Source organism: Eschrichtius robustus, chromosome 12, assembly GCF_028021215.1.
Source record: "Eschrichtius robustus isolate mEscRob2 chromosome 12, mEscRob2.pri, whole genome shotgun sequence".
NCBI lineage: Eukaryota > Metazoa > Chordata > Mammalia > Artiodactyla > Eschrichtiidae > Eschrichtius > Eschrichtius robustus.
In genome coordinates this window covers 70,573,906-70,600,481 of record NC_090835.1, presented here as the reverse complement: position 1 = coordinate 70,600,481, position 26,576 = coordinate 70,573,906, and the positions used below count along the sequence as shown (strand labels likewise).

The 26,576-nt window shown below is 53.3% G+C and overlaps 2 protein-coding genes across 4 annotated transcripts in view; one reads left to right on the top strand and one right to left on the bottom strand.

Moving 5' to 3' along the window:
- Nucleotides 1–17,344, top strand: part of CPNE5 (copine 5) — an 88,508-nt gene extending 71,164 nt beyond the window's left edge. For all 3 annotated transcript variants that reach the window (XM_068558012.1, XM_068558011.1, XM_068558009.1), the window contains 10 exons: nucleotides 804–879; nucleotides 4,484–4,537; nucleotides 7,801–7,862; nucleotides 11,368–11,414; nucleotides 13,037–13,218; nucleotides 14,128–14,255; nucleotides 14,496–14,598; nucleotides 15,354–15,411; nucleotides 15,848–15,921; nucleotides 17,126–17,344. In XM_068558012.1, coding sequence (XP_068414113.1) covers nucleotides 804–879; nucleotides 4,484–4,537; nucleotides 7,801–7,862; nucleotides 11,368–11,414; nucleotides 13,037–13,218; nucleotides 14,128–14,255; nucleotides 14,496–14,598; nucleotides 15,354–15,411; nucleotides 15,848–15,921; nucleotides 17,126–17,344 — 1,003 coding nt within the window. The remainder of the gene's footprint in view (nucleotides 1–803; nucleotides 880–4,483; nucleotides 4,538–7,800; nucleotides 7,863–11,367; nucleotides 11,415–13,036; nucleotides 13,219–14,127; nucleotides 14,256–14,495; nucleotides 14,599–15,353; nucleotides 15,412–15,847; nucleotides 15,922–17,125) is intronic.
- Nucleotides 17,345–20,713: 3,369 nt separating this feature from the next.
- On the bottom strand, nucleotides 20,714–22,589 carry LOC137774056 (pyroglutamylated RF-amide peptide receptor-like). Its single transcript, XM_068559185.1, is given in 5 exon segments — nucleotides 20,714–20,776; nucleotides 21,713–21,846; nucleotides 21,952–22,155; nucleotides 22,158–22,430; nucleotides 22,433–22,589. Coding segments are annotated over 5 exon segments (831 nt in total).
- Nucleotides 22,590–26,576: the final 3,987 nt, after the last annotated feature.

The window sequence follows — 26,576 nt, the reverse complement described above, 5'->3', positions numbered from 1 at the left end:
CATTCCCAGCCAGCACGTTAACCACTGCCCTCTGTCAGGGAGAGTGGTGTCGAAAGGCAGCCAACCGCAGGGGAGATGGGAGTTCTGCTTTGTACAAGGTTTTGCTGCCCTAACCATCAACACACGCTTGTGGGGCAGAGATGCAGAAGATGTAAACACTGCAGAGAACACCTCAAGCTGCCTGGACGGACCTAGAGCTAATTGTCTTTTCAAAAAATGTTATTGGAAAAATGTCAAGTACACAGAAAAGTAGAGAGAAGAGTTTAATGAACACTTTAAGCCTATCACCTGAATCTAACAAGTGTTACATGTTGCCATAGTTGCCTTATCTATGTTTTGATGTAGTCTAAGTTACAGTTCATGGCATTTTAATCTCTAAATATCTCATTGGGAATGTCTAAAAAATAAGGGCATTTTTCTACATAACTACAAATATCATTATTGCACCTGACACATTGAACAATAATTCTTGAATACCATCTAATATTCATTTCATGTTCAAATTTCCCCAGTTGTCCCCAAAATACATTCTATTGCTCGTTCGTTCAAATAAGAATCCAAGTATTAGAAGTGGGTCCTATTCTCCAGGACCCTGCTCTTTGCTGGGTGGCTGCTGGGTTTCTTGCTCCATGGGTGACACTGGACTCTTCCCAGGGGCCCACCGTCTCTGCTGGTGTGTACCCCTGGAGCAGAGGCCCCGGGCAAAACTGGGAGCCAGGGGAAGGGACATGAGAGGCGGGGGGATGAGCAGAGGCAGCGCACAGCCTGGGCCTCGAGGTCTCAGCAGCAACTTTCCCTTGCAGCCATGACTTCATTGGGGAGTTCACCACCAGCTACCGGGAGCTGGCCCGTGGGCAGAGCCAATTCAACATCTATGAGGTGAGGCAGACACCTGAAGGCTGGGGTTTGCTCTGACTATATGCAGCTCCCAGTTGCTGAGGACTAACAGTGAGCCATGGCTGGGGTTTTTGCATGTTCTCCTGTGAGGTGGGTGTTATTGTCCCATTTCACACTTAAGGAGACTGAATCTCAGACAAGTGAGGGGACTTGACCAAAGCCCAGTAAGTGGCAGAATCAAGAGGCAAACAACCTAAGCTTATCTGACTCCAAATCATTGAGGTATAGTGTCCCCCCCGAGAGAGCTCTTCCAACAAGGCGGGGGAATAAAAGTGCAGGTGGGGCAGAAGGTGGGGAACAGTATCAGAAGGTTCCAGGCCCAAGACCTGAGGTCCTGAGTTCAAGTAGCCAGACTGCCTCTGATGAGCAGTCTCAGGGCCTGCAGAATATCTTCTCTTTTCTGGAAGGAAAGAGAGGAACAGGAATCAGGATACCTCCATCTAGACCAGAGAACCTTGGACAAGACACCCGATCTCTCTGGAGATAATATCGTCTGCCCTCCAAGGACACTTTCTACTGCTGAGCCTTTGCCTGTGTGTGTGCTCCCTCTCAGGATACCCTCCCACCTTCCACATCTAGCTCAGGTCCTACTCCTCTGGTGGCCTATTTTCTCCCACTTATGAACTTCATGGACAGCATAGTTCATGCCAGACCTACTGAACTGCAGATACTTATAACCCTAATTTACAGCCCAGGGTTCATATTCTGACTCCACCATGTATTAGCCGTGCGACCCTGGCTGAGTTCTTGCCCCACTCTGTGCCATGCACACTGAGAATTAAATAAGTTACTAGAACGATGTCTGGCCACTAGTGAGCATTACGTCAGTGCTATCTCCTAGTTTCATCTGTTGAGCGCTTGGGTGCCAGGAGATTTACATTTCACAACCATCCTACACTGGCTCTATCCTTACATCACTCAGCTAGAGCTGGCTTTGACTCCCATCTCTGAACCCTAATCCCTCCATGCATCCACTCCCTCAACCTGTATCTCTGTTCCGAGTGGGCAGGTCTTGTGTTCCAACTAGACTGAAGCTCCCCAAGGGCAGACAAAGTGACAGCCCTTCCTGTTGCCCTGGTGACATTGGCCTGGGCCCTCCTGGGCACACAGTAGGTGCTTATTATACATTCACACTGAATTCAGTTGAACAAGGCTATTTGTGAGAATGGAATGTGGATGGATTTCTTTGAAAGAGCTCTGATCCTCACAGTTAATTGCTTTGCTTTTTGTAAGGACAAAGGACGGAGCTGTCTCTGTCCCCTCACCCAGGCAGAGAGAAGCAGGCTCCGTCTTTGGACTCTTTTAAGGAGATTTTTAGGGAAGTGAAGGGAAGGGGTCAGGTCTCTTGGAGTTTGATTCTCAGGATGCTTGACAGGCTCGGATGAGGCCACGATCTCTCAGGCTTCAGTGACTTGTTTTCTCAGTCATTGATCCCTGCCCCCTTGCAGTCAATGAGAGAAACTGCAGCGCTGGTGAAAAGAAGTGCTGTCTTTACACATCGGAAACGCCATCAGGTAGAAAAGGAATTAAACTCTGGCAGCCCCGGGGCAGGCCTTGCACCATGGAGGGCATCCCTGGGAGGCCGGTTTGGGCTCAGGAAGGCCTTTCTAGAGTCAGAAGTGCCTGAAGAGAGAACAGGCTTCTGCCAGGAAAGACCCTCATCTCAGGCCCTGGCATCAGCCTGGGTGTCCAACGCATATGCCCAGCTGTCTTCTGGCCACTCCTTAGACTCAGCCTTCCCAAACTGAATGCACTGGCTAAAGTCCCTGCAGCCCTCCTCTCCCCCTGGCCAGCCAGCTCCTCCTCCAGTGTTGTCATCACAGCGGTCATGGCACCTGGGGAGGCATCCTTGACACCTCCTGCCCCTCATCCCACACCCAGTCCATGACTGAATCCTACTCCTCCTGCCACCTAAATATTCTGACATTTGTCCCCTTCATTCCCGTCTACCCCCACTGTCACCGTCTCCCCTGCGTAGGGGCTTTGTGACAGCCGCATAATGGCCTTTCCGCCTTCTCCCGTCCTCCACTCAGTAACCCAAATACTCCTCCAAAATTGTAATTGACCACATTGCTGCCCTGCTTAACACCCGACTGTGCATGTCACCCACTGCCTCTGCCTGGTTCGCACAGGGGAGGGGGGAGCCTCCACACCAGCTGAGATCCTAAAGGGCCCTTCACCTACAAGGTGAGTCCAAGCTCCTTCACACGGGTGCCATGCCCCAGTGACCCCGCCGTCTATGTGCAACGGGGGGGGCGTGTGTAAGCAGCCATATACATCACAGCTCTAGGAGCCCCTAGGGTCTAGCCCTGTCCGCTTCCCTCTACCCATCCCCACTTTCAGCCCCATCACGCCATCTGAGGCTCTCTGAACCTCCATGCTGGCTCGGTCTCTGTGGCTTCCTTTGTGCTGGTGCCTCCCTTGGGGCTCCCTTTGCTCTTCTTCACCTGGTGGGGCCTGCTGGGCCTTGGAGACTCCCTTTGATGTTCTTCCCTCAGGAAGCCTCCCCCTGCACACCCACTCTACCCCAAGGTCTGAAGTGGATGCCTCTCCTTGATGCTCCTGTTCCACCCCCCCACCCCACTCCCATACCTATTACCTGTTTATCATACTTCCTACCCCCTCAAAGACCACGATGTCCTCAGGAAGGGGGGCAATGTCTTACCACTGTATCCAGAGCCAGCACAGCTGCTGGTCCTGGGAGCCACTCAGTGCCCCCTTGCACAGGAGGGCAGACCTCACACCTGCCCTGGAGACCCTGGGGCTGTGAGGAGAGGGAGAGGAGAAGGCTTGGAACTCCAGCTCAGGAGTTGGGAGGTTGCTAGGCTGGCCCCTAGGGGGTGCTGGTCCCCCATAAGGAGTTCGGGTGCAGCCGCTTAGGGCTGGAGAGGCTGGTACGGGGGGGGGAGGGGCTGTGTGCCGGGTTATGCATGAAACCTCAGAACAAACAGGATGCTTTCTCAGTGCCCACTTCACAGGAAGATCTGAGAACAAAACAGTGCTTTAATATTAAAAACAGTTGTGATTAGAGAGTGGAAATGTGGAATACAGGCAAATTTAAAGATAACAGAGAAGACTTCAAAGAAATGTGCTTGTGGCCAGAGTTTTTGGCGACGCCCAGGCCCCCAGGAGTCCATGTTCATTCTCCTCCACTGGGAGGGCTACTTTGGAGTAACAGTTTGAGGCCTGGTAAATTCTAAAAGTTCCACACCCTCATAGAACAGGTTGGGAAACTGAGACGCAGTGTAGTCTTGGGGCTGCAGTGTGCCCTCATCTCAACAGGCTGCCTAGCAAGCTGTCGTCCCATGAATATGTCAGTGAGCACCACGTCATCTGGGTGACTTTCATGCCTGTGGTGGCTCCAAGGTTGTTCTGGGCTTCTCTCCCCAGGCTCTCAGTTTCCACCTGCACAGACTGCTAGCCTCCCACCTGCACTTCCCACCTGTGCCCGAAATCCAGTTCTTTCTTCCTTCTGTGTCTACCTAGTCACCCATGACTCCTCCCTCTCTCCTGCCTTCAGGGCCACGCACAGCCCTGACTGCTTGGAAACGCTCCTTCTTACCTGGTAACCGGTTTTTTTCTGCAGGTGGTAAACCCGAAAAAGAAAATGAAGAAAAAGAAATATGTGAATTCTGGCACAGTGAGTAGCCACCCCCTTTCTGCCATGGGTGTAGACATCCTGAGCCCGAGCTAGGTCTGGTGGCAGGAGTCATGTGTGTCTGTGTGTGCTCCTGCGGGGTGTGGGAACCAGACCTGGAGGGTTAGGGGTGGGGAGGGATGGGGCCAATGGAGGTAGACGTGTAGGAGACGCATCAGGCCCTGTGATACAGAACGAGAAATCCCAGAGAGAAACTACCATGGGGACTTCCTGTGGAAGGAAGAGGAAAAGGAGTCGCATTTATTGGGCCCTTACTCTGGGAAATTCCCCATTTGGGTGCTTTTCACAGGTTGTTTCCTTAAGAGGCAGACATTATCATCACCTCATCATGAAAGCGGAAACCAAGGCTGCAGGCAGGGAAGTGACTCAACCAAGGTCACAGAGCTAGAAGGTGGTAGACATGGCAGTGAGCACAACAATTAAATTCAGAGCTTGCGGCTGCCGTGGGCTGTACCCCTGCTTAACCATGACCATGCTGGGATTATACCGGCCCAGTGGCTTCTGGGAGCTGATCTTCAGGACATTCGTGCCTTTCTTCAACAAATATTTACTGTGTGCTACCATGTGCCAGGTGCCTTTACAGGCACGAGGGATATAGCTGGGAACAAGACAGACGCAAATCCCTGCCCTCCTGGTGCTTATCATCTAGTGGGGGGGAGACAGAACACGAATATACACACAAATACCTGTGTGTGTCAAGTGGTTGTGATTGCTGTGGGAAGAAGTAGGGTGAGGTAAATGGATAGGGAATGCGAGAGATGAAACTAGTATTTTATTTATAGTAGTCAAGGAAAGCTTCTCTGAGAAGATGACATTTGAGCAGAGATTTAAAGAAGGTGAAGGAGCAAGTATTGAGGATATTGAGGAAAAAGAATTCTAGCTGTAGGGATCAGCATGTGCAAAGACCCTGAGGTGGAGCCCACCAGTGCATTTATAGAACAAACCAATGTCTTTGCAGTGCAAATGTACCCAAGTCTGTACCCTTCGTGTCCCCCCCACTCTAGAGGGCCACAGCCCCATCACCGAATACAGCCAAATGTAGCCATTTGAGTCAGGCCAACTGCAACTCCAGACTAGAAGAGGTCACAGACAGGGAACTCCAGCGTTCCTCCAAGGAACCTTATTTTCTCCATCTGTAAAATGGGGCTAATACATCATCCCTCCCCTGCTTAATGCACAGGGTGGCTGTGGCAGACACATGGGAGATGCAGGACTGTAAACTGTAAAGTACTCTGCTCATTCAGAGGGGGCTGACCACTGCTTCTCTGATTGTAATTGTTTCACACGCAGGCTTGGAGTAATAGTTCCTTTGTCTGAAGCTGCAGTGTTTCTCAGTGGGGATGCTATCGGTATTTGGGGAAGAATAATTCTTTGTCTCACAGGACTTCCCCATACATGGTGGGATGCTTAGCACCCCTGGCCTCAGCCCATAGCTAGCAATAGAGCCCCAGTCATCATGAGACCCCAAAGCTCTCCCTCACATTCCCAAATACCCCTAGGAGAGGCAACACGTTCCCCAGCTAAGAAATATTAGATGTACAGCTAAAAAAAAAGGTTGAAAACCACTGATCTCATCCAGCTTTCTTACTTTAGAAATAAAGAGACTGAGGCCCAGAGAGGAGGTGTGATTTGTCTCAGGTCACACAGTGAGTTAGGGACAGAGCAGGACTGGGCTGAGGTCTCCTGACTTTCCCTTGCTCCAGTATTTCCCAATCTTTACCATAAAAAAATCACTCAGGGTCCAGGATGCTTATTAAGATACAGATGCCCAGGCCAGTTTCCTGGGGTTCCATTTTAGGAAAGCCAGGCTGGAGCCCAGGAATCTGTATTTGGTGCTTCTCATACCTTACTTACTATGTGCAGAGTCTCTTGGGGATCTTGTTAAAATGCCAAGAATCTGCATTTCTACTCAGCATCAAGGTGATTCTGATGCTGCTGTTCGGGGACCATACTTTGAGTACCAAGTCCCTGGGTCAATCCATATGGCCAGGCAAGTTAGGCAATTACTTCATCCCAGGGCCTGGAGCAGGGTTCAACCCTGGCTGCAGGTTAGACTCATGTGAGGAGCTAAAAAAAAACAAAAAAATCCAGGGCCAGAGCCCTGTCCCAGAAACCCTCATATTATTGGTTTGGGGTCCTCACTCCAGCTGCAAGATGTTTTAAAAGCTTCCCAGGGAGTCTAATGACCACAGTCAGAGTAGAGGCCACTGTCATAGTCCATTCCTAGAGAAAGGAGACTTTGTCCATCCAGGTGCCTAACACTGTAACCACAGCGAGTGGGGGTCTCCCAGGCCCAGCTCAGTACTCACAGACCCTCCCATTATTCGGGCTAATGGTTCGTCCCCTTTGCCAAGCAGAGGCACTGCCTGGCCTCCCACTGAGTTGATAAAGATGACTGAATCTGTACCAGTAGGGGCCGCCCCAAATCCTAGAGTGGAGTAGTCTGACACAGGTGAAAAGTTCCCCCCCCATCTTCCCTCCTTTAATTGATTTTAGCTGCCAACCTTTTCACTTGTCTCCACCATCCTAAATCATTTTCATAACGAGCTGCCAGGTAGCTACCTGTCTTTGGAAAGCTGATGCCAGAGAGCTGCCAGGGGCATAGATCAAGAGACCTCTGCTTGGGAGAGGGGGCCCCAGGTGCTCAGTTACCTCCAGGGAAAGGACAGGCTGCTTAGCAGGAGGGTCTTGTGTCTGAGAGGGTAGAGATCAAGACGCTAGAGGGATGAGGTGGGACAAGTAAGATTTAAAACCATTGCAGACCAAAGAGACACATTTCAGGATTAACAGCGGAACATGGAAGCATGGAGCTTGTCAGCATTGGCAGATTGTAGTCCTATGTCAGGAAGACCCCCCTCTCCCTCCACACTCCACACCCGTGTCCACTTAGGGGAAACTCGATTCCTTGGCTTGAGCCCCTGTACTCCAGTGACAGAGACAGGGCCCTTCCAAAGATGCAGTTTGGCATCAAGGTCAAGAGCACAGGGTCTGGTTCCAGACAGACCTGGGTTCCCATCTCACTTGGCCATGTCCTGGTAGTGTCCTTGGACACACTGCGTCACTTCTTTGAGCCTCAGTTTCCTTGGTTGTAGAATGGAGAATAATAGTACCTCATAGAGTTGTTGTGGGCACTGTTTGCAGTGAAGTAGGCAAATGTTGGCACGTGCTGGGTGCTCCATAACTGTCAGCAGTGCTCTCCCTCTGCCTAGTGCTCCCCGCTGACCAAGCTTCTTTTTGTTTTCAAGGTCACACTGCTTTCTTTTGCTGTGGAGTCAGAGTGCACATTTCTTGACTACATCAAAGGAGGGTGAGAAGAGATGCAGCCTCGTATCTTCGGCCTCAGGGAGAGGGAAGGGGCCCCGCACATCGACATGAGCAGCTCTGGCCCCACCTGGCCTCTTCAAGGCCCTGGCTGAAGGCCGCGGTCATGGGCTCTGGGCAGACCCTCAGACAACTCACCCAGAGCCCTGCATGCCCCTGATCCTGAGTGGCTGCAGAGGGCACTACTGAGCCACGGAGGCCAGCCTGGGTCCCGTGAGGTCCCTGTGCGGAGATGGGACCTGCAGGTGGTAGGGACTCCATGACAAAGAGAAATGGGCTTAGGGAGGTGGAAAGAGCCCCAGTCTAGAAGGCAGGAGGCCCAGGCCCTAGGCCCCTCTTTGCCTTGAATTTGCTGGGTTACTTTGGGCACATCACTCTCCCTCCCTGGGCATCAGTCTCCTCTGCACAGAGAGTTGGAATTAAGTGAATTTTAAGGTTCCTTCCTGCTCTGAGCTTCTGATACCAATGGTCTCTCTGGTGGGGGGCGGGCAGTGATTAACCTTCCCAGTGTCATTAGAGACCTACAAAGGGCAGGAGGAACTGGGAAATGAGCCAGGGGATGGTCAAGCATAAGTTTAAGGAGCAGAAAGAACCAGAAGGGTCGGCATCCAGGCAGGCAGAGAAGCCTGATGGCTCCAGCCAACAGCTCATGGAAAGAGAGCCTGACTCCAAGGTGAGGTCCTACCCAGCACGCTCCCTGCCAGGACAGGTGCCAGGGCCAGGTGTGGGTAGCCGAGCGCACAGGTGCAGGCAGGTGAGTGACTACACCTGTCTTGAAAGGAGACAGGCAGGGCGGTTGCCAAAGGCTCATCCCAGCCAAGCGGGCGCTTGGCCGCCTGGTTCTCCGGGGCAGAGGGAAAAGTCAGGCCCTGGGAAGCCCCACTTACTTTCTCATGACAAGGCTCCCTGCTGCCTTGAGCCTGCAGCACCCAGATTTCGAGCTCTCCTCCTACCCCCTGAGCACATGCCCTTCCTGCAGTCACCCACAGGCTTTCCTGCCCCTCCTCTGTGCCTTCTCCAGGCCCTGCCCTGGCTCCCTTCCCCCACCCAAACTGCTCTGCTCTCTATCCTATTAAGCAACCACCCCTTATATTCCATGGTAATTTTCAAACAATCCTCATCCTGTTTCTCCTTCTTATTTGCATAGTGACCCCAATTTACAGAACACAATGGGCTGGGTGAAGATGATTATCTCCATTTTACATAACGTGTCCAAGGCCCCAGCACTTAAGTCGGTGGCAGGGTTCTTTCCGTCACCACATGCTGCATTTCTTCCATAGTAATGAACCCACCTCACAGCTCCCAGGTGAGGTATGATAGAGACGGATGAGTTGAAGGGCTGGGTGCTGTCTCATTGAGAAGGAGCTCACAGAGGCAAGCCCTGGCCCTCCTCCTCCGCTGTCTTCACACTCTGGAGAACCTGAGAGGCCGACGTGTGTGTCCAGGCAGGCAGCTGATGGAGGCCTCTGTCTAGGGATTCTCTCCTCCCTGGCCTCCCTCCCCCGGCCCCCTGGACCAGGAGGAAGGCTATGGGCACCTCTGCCCCCACGTCGGAGTCCAAGATGGAGCTGGTTGCTGAGCAGCCTGTGTTTTGCCGTTAGGCAGGAGGGGCGAGCCTGCAGGGAGTAACTTTTCCACAAAAGTAGCTGCTTTCCAGTCCCTTCCTTCTCTGAGCTGTTTCAGAACCCAGAGCAGGGTTTTTACTTAAGGAGTAAAAAAAAGGCCTGGGGCTTCCCTGGTGGCGCAGTGGCTGAGAATCTGCCTGCTAATGCAGGGAACACGGGTTTGAGCCCTGGTCTGGGAAGATCCCACATGCCGTGGAGCAACTAGGCCTGTGAGCCACAACTACTGAGCCTGCACGTCTGGAGCCTGTGCTCCGCAACAAGAGAGGCCGCGATAGTGAAGAGGCCCATGCACCGCGAGGAAGAGTGGCCCCCGCTTGCCACAACTAGAGAAAGCCCTCGCACAGAAACGAAGACCCAACACAGCCAAAAATAAATATAAAAAATAAATAAATAAATAAATAAAAGGTTACTATTAAAAAAAAAAAAAAAGCCTGACTCTCCCCTCACCCTTTATTTGGAAGAGCCAGGCCAACAATGTCCCTCGGCTGTAGTCCTGCAGGCCAGACCCACCTCTTGCCGCCTTGTGGCTCCTTCTCCCTCAGAGCTTGGAGTCTACTGAATGCTCTGCCCCCAGGCAGCAGACGAGGGGGAAAGAGCGTGGGGAGGACTGTCTCTGGCCAGCAGACCCTGGGTGGGGTCTCCTGCTAACCATGTCCTTCACCTTTCCTGGAGATTGAAGGGTCCCTGAGCAGCAGCTCAGCTGTGATGAAGTGGAAAGAGGGCTGTGGTTTCTGATAGGGACCATCTGCTAAATGCAGGTGAGGTGAGCCCTGCCTCATCTTTTTTTTTTTTTTTTTTTTTTAAATAAATTTATTTATTTATTTTTGGCTGCATTGGGTCTCCATTGCTGCACGCGGGCTTTCTCTAGTTGCGGCGAGCGGGGCTACTCTTTGTTGCAGTGCGCAGGCTTCTCATTGTGGTGGCTTCCCTTTGCTGCAGAGCACGGCTCTAGGCGCGTGGGCTTCAGTAGTTGTGGCACGTGGGCTCAGTAGTTGTGGCTCACGGGCTCTAGAGCACAGGCTCAGTAGTTGTGGCACATGGGATTAGTTGCCACAGCAGTAAAAGCGCCCAGTCCTAATCACTGGACTGCCAGGGAATTCCTAATTATCTTTTCATCTAGTGATTCCCCCAAGCATCTGAAGGATTTACTAAAACAGATTCCTGCACCGCACCAAGGGATTCTGATTCAGTAGGTCCAGGGGGGCCTGAGACTCCTCACAGATTCCCAGGTGATCCTGATTCTGCTGGTCCGTGGGTGCTCTTCCAGGAGCGCTCCTACAGAATTTCCCACAGACCCACAGACTGGCTTTTACTGGCTGCATCCCCCATGGTATCATTTAACATATTCCTCTATCCCCTGTGTTTCCTGTAAACAACTGGTAGATAGTTCCGGAAGCTCAGTTAGATTCCAGTTCAATTTTTTGGCAAGACGACTTCATTTGTTCTTCCCTCAGGAGATGCACAATGCCTGTTTGTCTTTCTTTTTTGCCAAATAAGTTTTAACCCTGAATCTGACTCCAAATTTGCACCAGGAACACAGGGAAACCCTACTTCACTGGCCTCAGGTGGACCCAGGGGCAGGGTTTGGAGAGGAAATAAGAAATCGCAGCCATGTGCCCAGCAGAACATAATCATCTTCAGAGAGCTGTCACACTGCCTAACTCTTTTGATGCTCACAACAGTCCTTTGGGGGAGGGTGTAGCTGATGATACTATCCCGGTTTTCCAGAACTGGAGATGAGTGAATTCACCAAGGCTACATACCTGACAAGCAGTGGGGCTGGGGTGGAAGCCAGGTTTCTCACTCCCTGTCCAGTACAGGCCTGCCTTTGTCCAGGTTACTCCCCTGCTCTTCTTCCTTTTCTAGGACCCAGATCAACTTCACGGTGGCCATCGATTTCACAGCCTCCAATGGTGAGTGGGGGCATGGGCAGAGGAGCTGGATGGGGGCTGGGGGCCTGGAAAGGGGAGGGCTTTTCAGGGCTGTGGTAGTTGACCCTAGCTGGGAGCAGATCTCCCATACTCTCTGGCCTCATCCTCACGAAGAGGAGGAACTTAGGCCTAGAGAGCCAAAGATGCAACGAAGGTGGCGAAGGTACCCCCAGATTGGATCATGGTCACTAACAAATCCGGCCTCTGGGCCTACATACCCTGAGCCGCAGCCTTGCCCTTGAGGATACCCACTCTCCCTAGGGGAATAGGACAGCTTCTCTGGGCCCATGGAGAGCCCTGGAGCGGAGGTATTTCCTCACAGGATCAGATTGCACAGCCCCTGTGCAGTCCACCCCACAAGCTGGAGGGGAGAGCCAGAGGCAAGACTGAGCCTTGTGGTCCTCAAGGAGGCAGGAACGCCCAGGAGCTCTGGTCCTCACCCTTGCTTGGGCTTCCTTCCTCCTCTGACCTTCTCCAGTGTCAGGCTGTGACCAAGTGGCCGGGAGCAATCAATGCCAAACTTTACACTGTTAGAGACATCACAACCTTCCTTGGATTCTGGACCCCCATTAGCAGTGCTCAATGCTCATTTTTGTGCCAGTCAGAAGATGCCCAGGTCTCGTACTCCACAGGTGTGTCAGAAACCCCCCTCATGGCTGAGGGCCCTCCCATCACAGAGTGGTGGGATGTCAGAGCTGGGAGGGGCCTTAGTATTCATAACAGTGAGGAGAGTTATAATAACGTCTGTTTAATCCTCACAACAGTTCTGTGAGGTGTGGACTGTTATTACCCCCATTCTACAGATGAGCAGACTGAGGCTGAGTGGTTAAGAAACTTATGCAGGATCACACAGCTAGTAGGAAGTAGAACGGATTAATACTTGGCAGTTTGTGCTGTACTGCCTCTTATTAATAAACGAGTAACTAAAATATGGACAATATTAGTGGTGACAAAGGCTGTGGAGAAAAGCAAGTCAGGAAGAGGGATAGAGAGTATGGAGGAGGCTGTAACTTTCAATAGGCTGCTCGGGGAAGACCACAGCAGACCTCAAGAGGTGAAGGAGCAAGCCATGTGCACATCTGTGGAAAAGCGTCCCAGAGCAGAGGGAACAGCCTTTGCCGAGGCCCTGAGGTGGGAATGGTGAGAGGCCAGAGCTGAGTGAGTGACAGGATGGTAGGAAATGAGGAGAGAGGTAACCTCAGGCCAGATCAAGTGGGGTTTTGTGGGCCCTTGTAAGGACTTCAGATTTAATTCCTGGTGAAACGGGAGCACTGGGGCATTTTGAGCAGAGAAGAGGTATGATTAGCTGCCTGAGTTTTGACATAGACTCGCTCTGGCTGGTGTGCTGAGTATGGACACAAGGGTGGAAAGACGGAGATCGGGCTGCTGCAGTCCTATGAGCAAGAGGATGGTATCATGGAGGAGGGGAGAAGTAGGTGGGATTCTGGATGTGTTCTGAGGGTTTAGCAGCCATGATTTGCTAAAGGATTGAATGTGCGGTAAGAGAGAAAGAAAGGGGTTCCCTTGGACAACCCCTTCTGCATTCTGAGCCTGGTGGCTTGGAGTGTCCGGGCCGGCAAATGTCCCCATGCCCTGTCTTGCAGGGAACCCCTCGCAGTCCACGTCCCTGCACTACATGAGCCCCTACCAGCTGAACGCCTACGCGCTCGCACTGACCGCCGTCGGGGAGATCATCCAGCACTACGACAGCGACAAGATGTTCCCCGCCCTTGGCTTTGGGGCCAAACTACCCCCTGACGGCAGGGTATCCCATGAGTTCCCGCTGGTAGGAGGTCCTGGGAGAAAGGGCTGAGGGCTGACCAGACTGGGGGTGTGGTGACAGGCCTGGGGTGGGGGGCATTCCCATCCTGCCTGCCTAGGGACTTGAGGTGCAGTCTTTGCAGAGGTAGGCTGCCTGCTGGATGTAGGGGAGCTTGTATCAGAGCTTCCAGAAACCCACTCCCCACCTCAGTCACTAGCACCTCCCCTCCATGTCTGAAGCCATCCACAGTGGGCTCTGCCCTCCTTTTCCTAACAAGACCCAGGTGGAGGTGGAGTGGGGATGTGGCTGAACTATTCCCCAAGGCCCCAGAAATGAGGCTAAAAGGGTGTGGGTTGGGTATGGACAACTGCGGGTAGTTCCAGGAGTTCCCTGGGTTGGTCTGAAATGGGGGCCCTGTGGAGATGGCTCCTCAGGCCACCTCCTTTCCCTCCCTCCCATGAGCTGGGGACACTCAGTTGGTTGCTGGATCACTCACAGCAAATGTCCCTCCCATGCCCGTAGGGTGCCAGGCACTGTGCTGGGCACAGGACGCAGGAGGATGGAGCAGCCGCTGGCCCTTCCAGAGCAGCTCAGACTCTGCAGTCATTTTAGGGGGTGGTGGGTTTGCCCGAGGTTCCCTAAGCAGCCAGGGCTCTGGGGGTCGGGGGGATGCTGTCTGAGCAGGTACAGGGAGTAGGGCAAGGAGCAGGTCTGGACCCTGCTCACCTGGAGCATGTGCTGCCCTTCACGGTGGGCCCCGAGGGCTCCCTCCCCTGCCCCGAACCCCCGAAGCCCCACCAGAGAAGAGTCTAGGAGAGCCCAGGCCTGTTGGCCTCCCCAACCCTGGCTCTGCCGCCACAGACCACCCAGCTGCCCTCCTTCCCATCCCTCCTTCCTTCCTGGGCTCAGCCTCCTTGCCCTCTGTGCCCTCAGAATGGCAACCAGGAGAACCCCTCGTGCTGTGGCATCGATGGCATCCTGGAGGCCTACCACCACAGCCTGCGCACGGTGCAGCTCTACGGCCCCACCAACTTCGCCCCCGTGGTCACCCATGTGGCCAGGTGAGTGTGGCGGTCACTGGACCATCCCCACAGCTCGCAAGCTGCTTCCTTCTACCACTGTCCTCCCAGGAAGGTGGGAGGGAGTGTCCCTTCCCACTGGTTTGCTTTTCAGGGAGGCCTGACCCTAAAGAGACCCCCTCCCACCGAAGAGCTGTCCCCACCAGTGTTAAGGGTCCTTGTGTTGGGGGGACGACATGCCCAGAGTCCCACCAGACAACCTCTGCCCCCACCCTGCCCCAGGAATGCGGCCGAGGTGCAGGACGGCTCCCAGTACTCGGTGCTGCTCATCATCACGGATGGGGTCATTTCGGACATGGCACAGACCAAGGAGGCTATCGTCAATGTGAGCAGGGATGGGGATGGAGCATGGGGAAACCTGGGGGTGCACCTCCCCCCCTCCTTTAGGGAAACCCTTGGGGCATGGCTCCTCCTCTCCCTGCCCTCTTTGGGACCACTCCTGGCTTCTTGCTGTAGAGCCTAGAGGGCCAGCAGTAGGGTTTGGGGGATGGAGGGGATTCCGGCTGATGAAGGATCTGGTTGGCAAGCTCTCTACCTACCTCTTCATCACACTGGATGGTCCACTCCCTCCAGACTCCTATGGTGCCCTCATTAACCCATCTCTAGGGCTGCTGCCCCAAACCCCAGCCTGGCTTGGCCAGGTAGAAGAGGAGGGAGGTCCAAAGAGGGGGAGGCCCAGGAACATGGCTCCCTATATAGGGGCCCCAGCCACAGCTGGCCCTCCCTCTGGGCCCACGTAAAAGCTGTCCCACATGACGGAGGTCCAGAGGCAGAAGAGGGGACAGAAGAGGGTGTCTTGCAGAAGCAAACCTATGACCCATTTCCCCCTCTGCCTCCTGCCCTCTCCACCCCCTCTTCCTCTCTGGTGTCCCTGTATCCTTGGCTATCCTCTCTCCCTCCTCCTCCCCCTTTTCTGTGTTTCTCTGTGTGTCTCCATCCTTCTCTCCTCCATTTCCTCCCTGTCCTCCTGCCTTTCTTCTTTTGACCCACCCCTTCCTGTCCTTACCTGTGATCTCCCATTTCTTTTAACTGGCCCCTCGGCTGGGTACCACCCCGCCCACCTCCCATGTTGTCTCCCAGGCTGCCAAACTCCCCATGTCCATCATCATCATCGGCGTGGGCCAGGCAGAGTTCGATGGTGAGTCCCCACCCACCTAGATGTTCCCCCAGAGGCTTCAGGCCCTTGGGAATGTCCCCTCCCAAAAGAGTGAGAGCTCACACCAGGGTGTGTGCAACTATCTGGATGAGCAGGCAGGGTGTGAGTGTGCGTTTGTTTGCACAGGGAGGGGTGTGTCAAGGTGTGTACCGCACACCCACACACCAAGGCTGTGGGGAAGAGGCCCCAAGTCACTCCTCCCTCCTCCACCCTGGGAGCCTGTGGAGGGTTGGGGAGTGGCACCATGGGCTGGAAGTCAGAGACTCACGTGGTTGGGCTCCTCCTGTCTCCTGGCCTCAGTTTTCTCATCTCTAACGTGGGGGTCTGGGCTGGCGGTCTCTGTCCTGCCAGGCCCAGGTGCCCACCAATTAGTCCCCCCACCCCATGCCTTTGCCCCTCCCCCCCCCCCCCCCCACAGCCATGGTGGAGCTGGATGGTGATGACGTGCGGATCTCCTCCCGGGGAAAGCTGGCCGAGCGGGACATTGTCCAGGTGAAGCCCAGACCCTGCCCGCCCCATGGAAAATGCAAGAGCCCCTCTAGGCAGGCTGACCTAACTCCCCCTTCTAGGGGCTTCTCTGGAAAGGGGCCATGGAAGGAGGCACTGGGAGCCCTAGAATGGCTTGGCCTCACAGAAGGAAACAGGAGTCAGTCTTAGGGCTGGACCCACCTCTACCATGGCTGAGACTCACCCCTAACATTGTGTTGCCCTGACTGGAATGCTCTGCCATGCCCTCCCTAAGCCCCAGGCCTCCAGGGTCTCCTGTAGAACACAGAGGCCTAATTACTTGCACCTTCTGTTATTTTCTTCTGGGCTGCCTTCCTAAGTGAGATGGCAAACCCCATGAAGGGTGGGGGAGGTGTCTTTAGTGTTGCTGCAGCCCTTTCCAAGAATGAGTGTTGCTTGGTTGATTGAATCAATATCAACGTCTCCATGTAGGATGGCAAATGTAACGAGCAGACAGGTCTTTGTCCTCAGGGAATCCCTGTCCAATCAAGCCTCAGAATGCACCTCAGTAAGCACATCCCTCTGTGAATCTCTTACACACTGAGTCCCTAGTGCTTAGGAGATTCAGAATAAAAAAACTGACATTCTCCATACCACCCCCTCCCCCATTAAAAAAATTAAGGGGGGAGGGGTCATTCCAGGTGTAGAGACCAAAGACTGGAGCAAGGGCAGTCTGGGAGGTGGGACCTGTGTATGCAAAGGCCTGGAGGCAGGAGTGAGGCTGAGGCACTGGGAAGGGGGCCAGACATCTCCTGGGATGAAGCCAGAGGGGCCTGACTGTAGGTGTTGGCCCAGAAAGGGGAGAGCAGAAGCAGAGACAGAGAGCGCCCTGCAGGAGAGGTGGGAGGAGACCCGCAGGGCCCATTTTCCAGAAGCCAGGGGATTCCTTCAACATTTCCTGAGTGCCTGCTAAATGCCTGTGCTTGGTGCCAAGACTTCAGAGGTGAAGGGATCTTGTTCAGCGGTGTATTGTATCCTGGCATGAATAGGTGTGCAGTAAGTTATTTGTTGAGTGAATGACAGAACAGGGACTCTGATACAGTCCCTCAGAGAATTCACCATGACGGGGAGGGCTTGATTGAAGTGGGCAGAGGCTGGGGAGGAGTGGTACAGGATCCCAGACCTGGAGATTTGGGGGAGTGGTGTCCAGAGGGAGACCTCGCCTGACCCTGCCTCCCGCACTGGACAGTTTGTGCCCTTCAGGGACTATGTGGACCGCACGGGCAACCACGTGCTCAGCATGGCGCGCCTGGCCCGCGATGTGCTGGCTGAGATTCCCGACCAGCTGGTGTCCTACATGAAGGCGCAGGGCATCCGACCTCGCTCCCCGCCCGTGGCCCCAGCGCGCTCGCCTCCTCAGTCCCCCGCCCGCACGCCCCCTGCTTCCCCCCTGCACACGCACATCTGAGCCTGGTCTGCTCAGATGGCTGGGGCTTAGGCCAGTAGAAAGGGAGGCAGGGTGCCCAGACCCAGCTACAGACCATCCTGCCCAGCCTTTGGAACACGTGTGCCTGGGAGGCCCACAGCGGGTAGGGCTTCTGGGGACTCCTTCCCATACTGCCCAAGCCCCTGGAGTTTGGGGGTACAGGTGGTGGAGGTGGGGATCTGCGCCCCTGCTCTTCTCTCCTTTCATTGACACCTGGTTCTGGACCAGCCAGGAAGATGTTAATCAGGATGACTGGGGTCCCGCTCAGCCCACCTGAGCTATTACCTGGGTAATCCCATCTGCTCCTATATCACCCTAAAGCCTGGGCTAAGCCTCCCACCTCCAGGCCCCCTTCTCCCTCCCCTCCTCCTGTGGTGTCTACTCCTATACCTGGCCCCTGACCCCCACCTGGTATCTATCCTGTCCCATTTCCAGTGAACCCTGTGAGGCTGCTGGGTTTGCAGGAGTGCCTGAACATGTGACCCCTCCCTGGGACCCTTGCATGCAGTGGGAGTCCTACAGACCCATGAAGGGGATGCTGTGATAGTGGATGGAGGCCACATGGTGGGCAAGGAATGGAGGCTTTTCAGGCACAGAGTTGCTTCTGGTGCCTCTCAAGCCCAGTATGACGCTGGTTCTAGACACACAGATGCACAGGCCTCTCCCTGGTCTGGGCCCGTAGGTACCTCCGCAGTTGGCTCCTAGCTCCAGGAATCCCCTTTTCTCCCCAGAGACTGCCCAGTGTCCTTGGGGCACCATCCTCTGCTGCCCACCTGGAGGCCTGGGCAAGAAGCAGCCCAGCTCCAGCACTCCCACACTGCCCTTCTATCCTATGGGGATAGGGGATGGGAGTCCTGGGTTCAAGTCCTGCCTCCAGCCCTTGCTGGCTGTGGGAACCTGAGCAAGGCCTTTCTACCTTCTGGGTCTTAGTTTCCACATCTGTAAGGCAAGAGGGTTGACCAGATGGCCGTGGGTTTACCTTCAGCTCTGATACCCTGAGAGTCCACATTCATCCCACACCCAGCTTCCCCCATCCCACTCCTCACCAGTGCAACCCCTTAAGACCGTCTTGGCTTTTAGGGTCACCCTGTTCCATCTCATCACCCCAAATCCACCCTAGTCCTTCAGCCTTGGGCTCTGGCATCTGAGCCTGAGCCCTTGCCCCTGCTGTGGGAAAGGTGAGAAAGATGATCTCACCCCTGGGCCCACCCAGCTGCCCAGCCTTTACCCACATGGTCATGCATGCCAGTCCCTCCTGCCGCATGGGGCTCCTCAGCCCACTGAACCTCCCGTTCCTGGGTGGAGACCAGGCCCCACCCCGTCCGTTGCCAGACACTGCTTCCCTTCCTGTCATGCATGATGGTGGTGTTTCTATGCTGTCTGGTCCGTGCCTGTCTCTAAGACAGTCTCTGTGTGGAATTTGCCTTAAACTGAAGTAAATTTGGTTCTTTTACTAAAATTCCTTGTTTTCCTTTCTCCTGTGAAAAATAGCACAGATGTTGCTGTGTGACAGAGTCCAGGTTCTCCTCTCTCTTTCTTCCATTCTTTTGTTCAAAAAAATGTACTGAGCAACTACTACGTGCCAGGGTCTATGCTAGGCGCTGAGGATGCAGCAATGAACAAAACGTAGGCCCTGTCTCCACATGGAACTTACAACAGACACACAAATAGGACAGGGGAAACACAGTAAGCACATAATAGGTAAATAATATAATTTCTGGTGGTGATAAGAGTCACAAAGAAAAATAAGAGAATAAGAGGACAGAGAATGACAGGGTGATATTTTAAATGAGGTTGGTCAGGGAAGGAGGGCCTTTCTGAGGAGATGACAGTTAGATGAGCCCTGAGGCAAAGAGAGGGAGGCATGCTGATATCTGAGGCAAGAGGGCTCCAAGGAGACGGAGCAGCAAGTGCAAAGGCCCTGAGGTGTGTTTGAAGAACATTAAGGAGGCCAGTGTGGTTGAAGCTGCATTAAGGAGGGGAGAATGCAGGAGATGGGGTTGAGGGTAAAGAATCTGGAATGTTCAGGGCCTTGTAGGCCACAGTAGGGCCTTCAGCATCACTCTGAGTGAATCAGGGAGCCACTGAGGAGGTGAGAGAGGTGAGTAACATGATCAGATTATTCCATGGGTGACTTTACTGCATTTGATCACTCATCTCTCAACAAGTATTTAGTGAGCATTAGTGCCAGGCCCTGCTCAGGTTGGAGACACTGCCTGACACACAGTTGCACCCTCATGGGCCTAACCCCTGCTCTGGAGCAATAAGCAAGGAAATCCTACCACCCTGGGGTATCGACGCCAAACCAATGAGAGGGACCAGGATCTGTGGCCACCAAAGCGGGGCTCTTGGGGCAGCCTAAATGCCTCACAGGTCATGTGCCCAGGATGACTTACTGCTCCTCTGTGTGATGGGACTGTCACTCCTCCCTTGCAGGATTGTTGTGTGGTCAGAGTGACGTGTAGATGTGCACGCATGAAGCGTGTGACATTCACAGGGCCTGCTGCCCTAGGTGCACAGTAAACACCACTTTCCTCCTTGTCCCTCTTCACATGTAAGTCCCTGTGGCTGTGAGGGACCAGGATCACAGGGAAAGGGGATTTCTCCCTCCTCTGGGTGAGTTTGCTCTCAGATTAGCCCTCCAGGCAGCCATTCCCAACCAGCACATCACAAGAAATTGCTACTAATTATACCAAAGTTTGGGACTTGCTTGCTTCTTAGACGATTTTATGGTAAATTAGAGCTGATTCACTGCGGTCCTTATAATTAGATGCCCCTCTGACTTGCGTTCCGATCCACTTTGAGTGGGTACCGGCTGGAGTCACAGCTCGAGAAGAAGAAAGTTCCCATAACCAGCGGCCCGTTTTTCCCTCACCTTGGGATCCCGTGGGAAAGCATCGGGAGGAGAAGGCCGCCTGGCAGGGCAGTTGAGGCTCAGAGCCGCTGCCACCGGTGCACCGAGAGTGTCTTTACTGTGCTCAACACGGTAGCGGGGTTCTTTCCCAAGGTGTGTTCCAAGGAACACTGGTTCCCTGGCATGGGTTTTGGGAAACTGCCCACTCCGAGCCCCTCTCAGAGAGTCCCCATGGCCTTCAGGGTATTCGAGGCTTTGATTAGTCCTGTGGCAAAGAGACTATTTTGACTTGGTTCATCCCAATGTTTTCTAAGCTTTTTGACCATGGGGTCGGGGTGTGTGTGTGTGTGTGTGTGTGTGTGTGTGTGTGTGTGTGTTTAGCTGTAACACTATCACCAAGCACAACATGTTGTCTTGGGAATTTCAGTAGAGACAATCTCCCTGGTTCCCAGGCCAACACAAAAGCCTGAGGCTTTTTCCCAGGAGGCCACAGGAGGTCATGGAGTTGGGGAACTTCTCAGAGGGGATGGGGTAGGAGAGGTGAAGACCTCCAGTTGGCTCTGGAGAGAAGGAAGGGGCCTCAAAAGGGGCCCCTGCCCCTGCCACATCAGGAAGAGAAACCACAGAGAAGAAAAGAGGGCGTTCAGAAATTCACAGGCCCAGACTCATGGCTCCATTTTGACTTTACTTCATGATATTCCTTTATCGGGCTGAGAGGTGTGTGTGTGACAGAGCTGGGGGAGGACAGGCAGAGAAGAGAGATGCAACTGAAGGGTCCGCCTGGGCTATGAGCCCCTACCCAGGCAGCCCATTCAATCCCCAGGCCTTACCCCAGGATTGAGGACCCCAGGAATGATCAGCCCCCAGATCATTCCCCTACCCACTTCTCTGCCTTTAGAAGTCCCTTTACCACTCTCACGTCAAATGCCCCTGAATTAATAAAAATAAGATTATAATAATAATAGTAATGACCAACACTCATATGTACTTACTAAGTACCAAGCATTCTTCTAAGCACTTTATATGTGTTAAAGTTTATCTTCATAACAACACCATCAAGAAGGTACTATCATGATCCTATTTTCCAGATGAGAAAACTGAGGCATAGAGAGGTTAAGGGACTTGTTCAAGTCATACTACTAGAAAGTAATGGAGCCTATAGTTATCCATCTGAGCCCCAAGGTGGAATGGGAGCAGCGACCTAGTTGCCATTTAATTGCTGTGTCACCTTTGCTGGGCTACCTGCCCTCTCTGGATCTTAGTCTCCCAACTGGTAAAATGGAGGGGATGGGATCTAATGTCATAGGGGTCTTCCCATCTCTCTTGAATCTCAGCTCTCCCATCAGCCTAACCTCTCAGACCCCCGCCAGACCCCATAGGCTTCCTGGGGCCCTGTCATGTCCAGGCTGGATGCTCTCTATCGCCACACCAGCCCCTCCCACATCCCTGGGATGCCTGGCTGCCATTGGCCTGCAGAAGAGGTCCCTGAGCCTTGCCGGGAAGGGGCGAGAGAGGTAGAAGCAGAGGATGGGACTGACAGCACAGTTGGAGTAGGCCAGGATGGTGCAGAAGCTGGATGCCACAAAAGCCACCGGCATGGCAGGCAGGTCACCCACAGCTGCCACATAGCCTAGCACAGAGCAGGGCCCCCACATCAGCATGAAGACCACCAGCACTACAAGGATGAGCCCTGTGTTCTCCCGGTGCTCCCAGATGTTCTACCCCCTGGGGCTACGGGTATGTCTCCACAGGAGCCAGCCCAGGTGGCTGAAAGAGCAGCCCAGCCTCATCATGCAAGGCAGGAAGGCCAGGGCTCCCAGCAGGGTGAAGTAGCAGGAGGTCTGAGCAGGGTTCAGAAGCAAGAAGCAGGCCTGGGCCTCCTCCTCCACGACCACTCGCTGGAACAGCCAGTTGGGTAGCGATGCAGTGAGGCCCAGGACCCACAGAGCAGCAGGTGGGCACCCAGGCCAGACGGGAGGGCCACGTCAGGCCAGGCCACTGCCACGTGGCACAGAAGAGCCATGGCCACCATGCCATAGAAGGTGCAGAACATGGTGGCGTTGTTGGCAGCCTGGCTGATGGTGCAGATGGTGGGGCCCAGCCACCAGTCCTGCCGCAGGAAGCTCAGAAGGACCACGGGCACCACCCAGGCCAGGAAGAGCAGGTCAGACAGCGTGATGCTCGCCATGAGGCTGTTGGTCAAGGTGAGGAGTGGTGGGGGGCGCCCGGACCCCAGCCCACCACCAGCAGCATCGGCCCATTGGCCAGAAGCCCCACCAGCAGGACGAGGCCACAGACCCCGGCAAAGACGAGTCGGAGCCGTCGCTCAGGTGTAGCTGTGAGCCCGGTGGTTGATGTGGCGTTGGCCTCCATTCTCCTGCTCTGGACACACAAGGACAGTATAGAAACCTGCCCAAGGGCTGCCTCCTTCTTTCCCTGTTGAGCCCCCTCCTTTCACAGACCCCTGCACACAGTGGGTGCCCTTGGCGTGCACCAGCCCCTTTAGACCTCACAACAACCTGATGGGATGGGCTCCATCAATTCCCTGGGTTCAAATCCTGACTCTGCTCCTTGGGAGCTCCATGATCTCGGGAAAGTTACCTCACGTTTCTCTACCTCAGTTTCCTCAACTGTCAGGAAACGAGGAAATAAAGGAAATAAAACAGGTGTCAACAGTAACTGTCACTAAAGGATGAGATTCAGGTAATTTTCATTTTCTTCTTTTTAATTTCTGTATTTCTTAAATTTCTGCAGGGAGTACAAATTGAATCTGATAAACATTATTTATATATTTAGCATATATATTTATTATAGTATATATATTTAGTATATATATTTATTTATTGTGTATATATATATATATATTTTTTTTTAACAAAACCTTGTCCTGCCTGTGAAATGAGCAAGTTTTTTTTAATATCTTTATTGAAGTATAATTGCTTTACAAAAATGAGCAAGTTTTAATTTGAAGTTCGAGTGGGAAAATGAATGTGCAAGTGCTTTGAGAAGGTATAAAGCCCTAACCAGTGGTTCCCAAGCATGTCTACACATTGGGATCAGTTGAGGAGTTTCAAAAATAGTAATACATGGGTCACACCCCCAAAGACCGGATTTGATTGGTTTGGGCTTTGGCAGTTTTGAAAGACCAGCCTGGGAACCACTGCCCTCTGCGGTCATGCTATGTGGGTTACCTGGCGGTGGGGGGCGGGGGGATATGCTGCACCCCAGCTGTCAGATCTTCCTCCTCACCCCCACTCCATCCCACATGTTGAGGACATGGGGAGCCCCCAAATGAGAGAACTCAGGCTGGGAGATGGGGTCAAGGCATCCCAGAGTTGGCTCAGGGGCTGATGTCGCCATCCCCTTTTCTCCTACACCAGGGGGTGGAGGCTGGAAAGCCTCTCTGGTAGTTGGCTCAGAGCCAGGGCTGGGGGTCCCCTAGGTCCCTCCTGCAGAACCCTGCTTGGAGGACTTGTTTGGTCTCCGGGACCCAACAGCAGCAACTTGCCTGAAAACAGCTGAGAAGAGACCGGAGGGTGGGGGTCTCTATAAATTCTGCCGCCAATGCCCCAGATCTCAGACTTTGGTTCCAGGGGCTGCAGGGGAAGGACACTGTTCCTGAGCCACTCTCTAGGCATTTGTCATTGCTTTTTTATTTCTTCTACATGGCCCAAGCTTGCCTGCTAATAATATGAAATATGACTGTAGAGGAGGGGAGGGAATGGGAGAAGGGAAAAGAGAAGGCTCAAAGGACCTTGTCCCTGCTCTATCTAAGCATCCATACCTTCCTATAAGAAGCTCTATAACTTCAGGGTTAAGCTTATGGGGCACTGGAGCCTAGGGTTAAAGCTTTGCTCAACCACTTGCTTAGCTATGTAACTGTGGGCAATCTACTCAATCTTCTATGCCTAACTTTCCTTATCTGTAAAATGGGGATAATAACAGGCCCCATCTCAAAGGGTTGATGTGAGGATTAAACGAGGTAATACAAGCTAAGTGCTCAGAACAGCGCCTGGCACATAGTAGGTGCTTGGTAAATGATGGTTATTGTTCTGATCCTGCCCACCCTCAGTTCCAAAAAGCTCTCTTCTCTGACACCCCTGCCCAGGCTCCATCTTATCCCCCTGCTCTCCCCTTCTCACTCCACACCCTGAGACCCATCAACCTAGTCCCACCCTCCATTTCTTAATCAGCCTCAAGCTAAGTTATGACCCTTGGCTGACATGCCCTGAGAACTCACCTTTTGCCTGGAAGTTCACTCTGAAGTCTACCTTGAGTCCCTCCTGCTGCTCTCCTCACCTTCCTTGTGTTTCTCTGAAGTTCCCGGGCCCTGCTTGGTGACTTGGAGCTCTTTGACACCAGGAAAGTCTAGCGCCCCCTCTGTAGCTGTACTCTGCACAGAAGCTGGATCCAGCCAGAGAAAGCCAGGAGAGGCTTCTGGGCAGGTGTGCAGTCCCTTCTAGCACCCCACCTCCAAGGAACTTGAGCTAGCTGCCTGAGGTGGGATCAGAGCTGAGATGGGAGGGGCAGGCAGAGAGGCCATTTCTATACTGGATCCCCCAAAGAATAAGGGCTCTATCCACTCTACTGTCTCCCCCAGGAATCACACCCTGCCTACCTGCCTCATTAACTCACTGGCCCATAGGACAGAGATGTTGGTGCCTGCCAGATCCCCAGACCCGTGAGAGAGAGCCATTAGCAACAGTAGGACCTGCCCGCCACTCTCAGCCAGGGCCAGGCATCATTTACCCCAGCTCACCTCTCCCTGTCTCTCTGTCTGTCTCTGTCTTTCTCTGAGCCTACTACAGCCTAGAACCTGCTCAGAACAGGAGGAGGCTTGTGGGCTGACAGGATCCAGGAAGGGAGAAGACATTGGCGCTAAGAAAGAATCAGTGAGCGGGACCAGTAAGAGAAATGGCTGTATCACAGGAATCATTCTGCATTTACTAGTCTAGAGATTGAATGGGATCCATTAAGGGCATCTGATCTAACCCTCTGGTGGCTTCTGATACCTGAATCTTCCCCACCTCACCTCTTTGCCAAGTGTTAACCTGGCTTTGGCTTGTATGCCTTTAGTGACAGAGAGCTCAAAGTCTTTTAGAACTGAGCAGAGGGATAGGGGCCAAGAGTGGAGACTCTGATTAAACTGATTGGAGGTCTCTTTCCTCTATCTCATGCCCTCCTCTTTCTCCTTCATTCTCTCTCTCTGTGCCTCTGCCTCCGGAACTGTATTTGCTTGTTTCTGTATGCAACTGAGGTTTCCTCTGATTCAGCTGAGGAAGTCACCAGTACCCGAATGATTACAAAGTACCAAACTCAGCACCCTGCCCACACTGGACTGCAGTACCTGGTGAGCATTATTTTGGTTAACGGTAAGATGAGAGTCGACATTTAACAGCAAACACAGATGACAGGAGATAGTCCAACACCAAGAGGCTGTCTAAGACTCTCAAAGCAAGCTCCCTAAGGGCACTGAAATTCCCAGCCCCAGGCTGTAATGTGCAGCCACCTTTCAGGAGGCAAATGTTGTGCAATTCTGGGAACTCTCACAAAAGCTCCAAAGAGGAACCCTTGAGTAATCGGAATCCAGTTTCCCCTGCTGCTCCCCAGGCTTTACAAGCCACACCCCAGCTGCGCCTCAAGTGTATCCAGAGATTGACACGTCAAGGCAGAGGGCTGCACCAGGGGCACCATGGCATGGGGGCAGGAGTGGGATCCCCAAATGTGGCCCCTTAGAGGCACATCTTGGGGAAAGAGAGTGGGGTTGGGGCTCAGGGAGACAGGGGGGGATGGAGCATATCAGGGGCCATCAGCACATCGCTCTTCCCCAGGAATCGGATTCTGCTCGAAAGAACCCCATGCTTGCAAACAGATACAGTGAGTGTGACAAGGTTCACCGGCTTTGCCAGGCATGGAACAGTGGGGCTGCTTTAATAAACAGTGTACTTTGCGATTAACAGGCCATATCAATTTGTAATCAGCACCAAAGCAAGCTCTTTGAAAAGTTTCTCTCCCACCCCTCCACATTTGCTCTTATTTCTGACTACATAAGCAATACCCAGTCATTATAGAAGATCTGAAAATACAAATACATATAAGAAGGAAAACACGCTCACACATTTACCCTGTAATTTTACCACCCAGAGATGTTTTGCCAATATTGTGGTGTATTTTCCTTAAGTCACTTTTCTAGACTCTTCTTTCTTTATAGAGTTTTAACCCCTCCCCCCCACCCACCCCCACCAGCCTTATTACTCAGAAAAGTCCTTTGGAGTACAAAGGGCAGCATTAGTGCAGCCACTCCCCTGGGATCCAAGTCCTGACCCGAGGAGGATTTTCCTGAACTTCCAAGCTGACTGC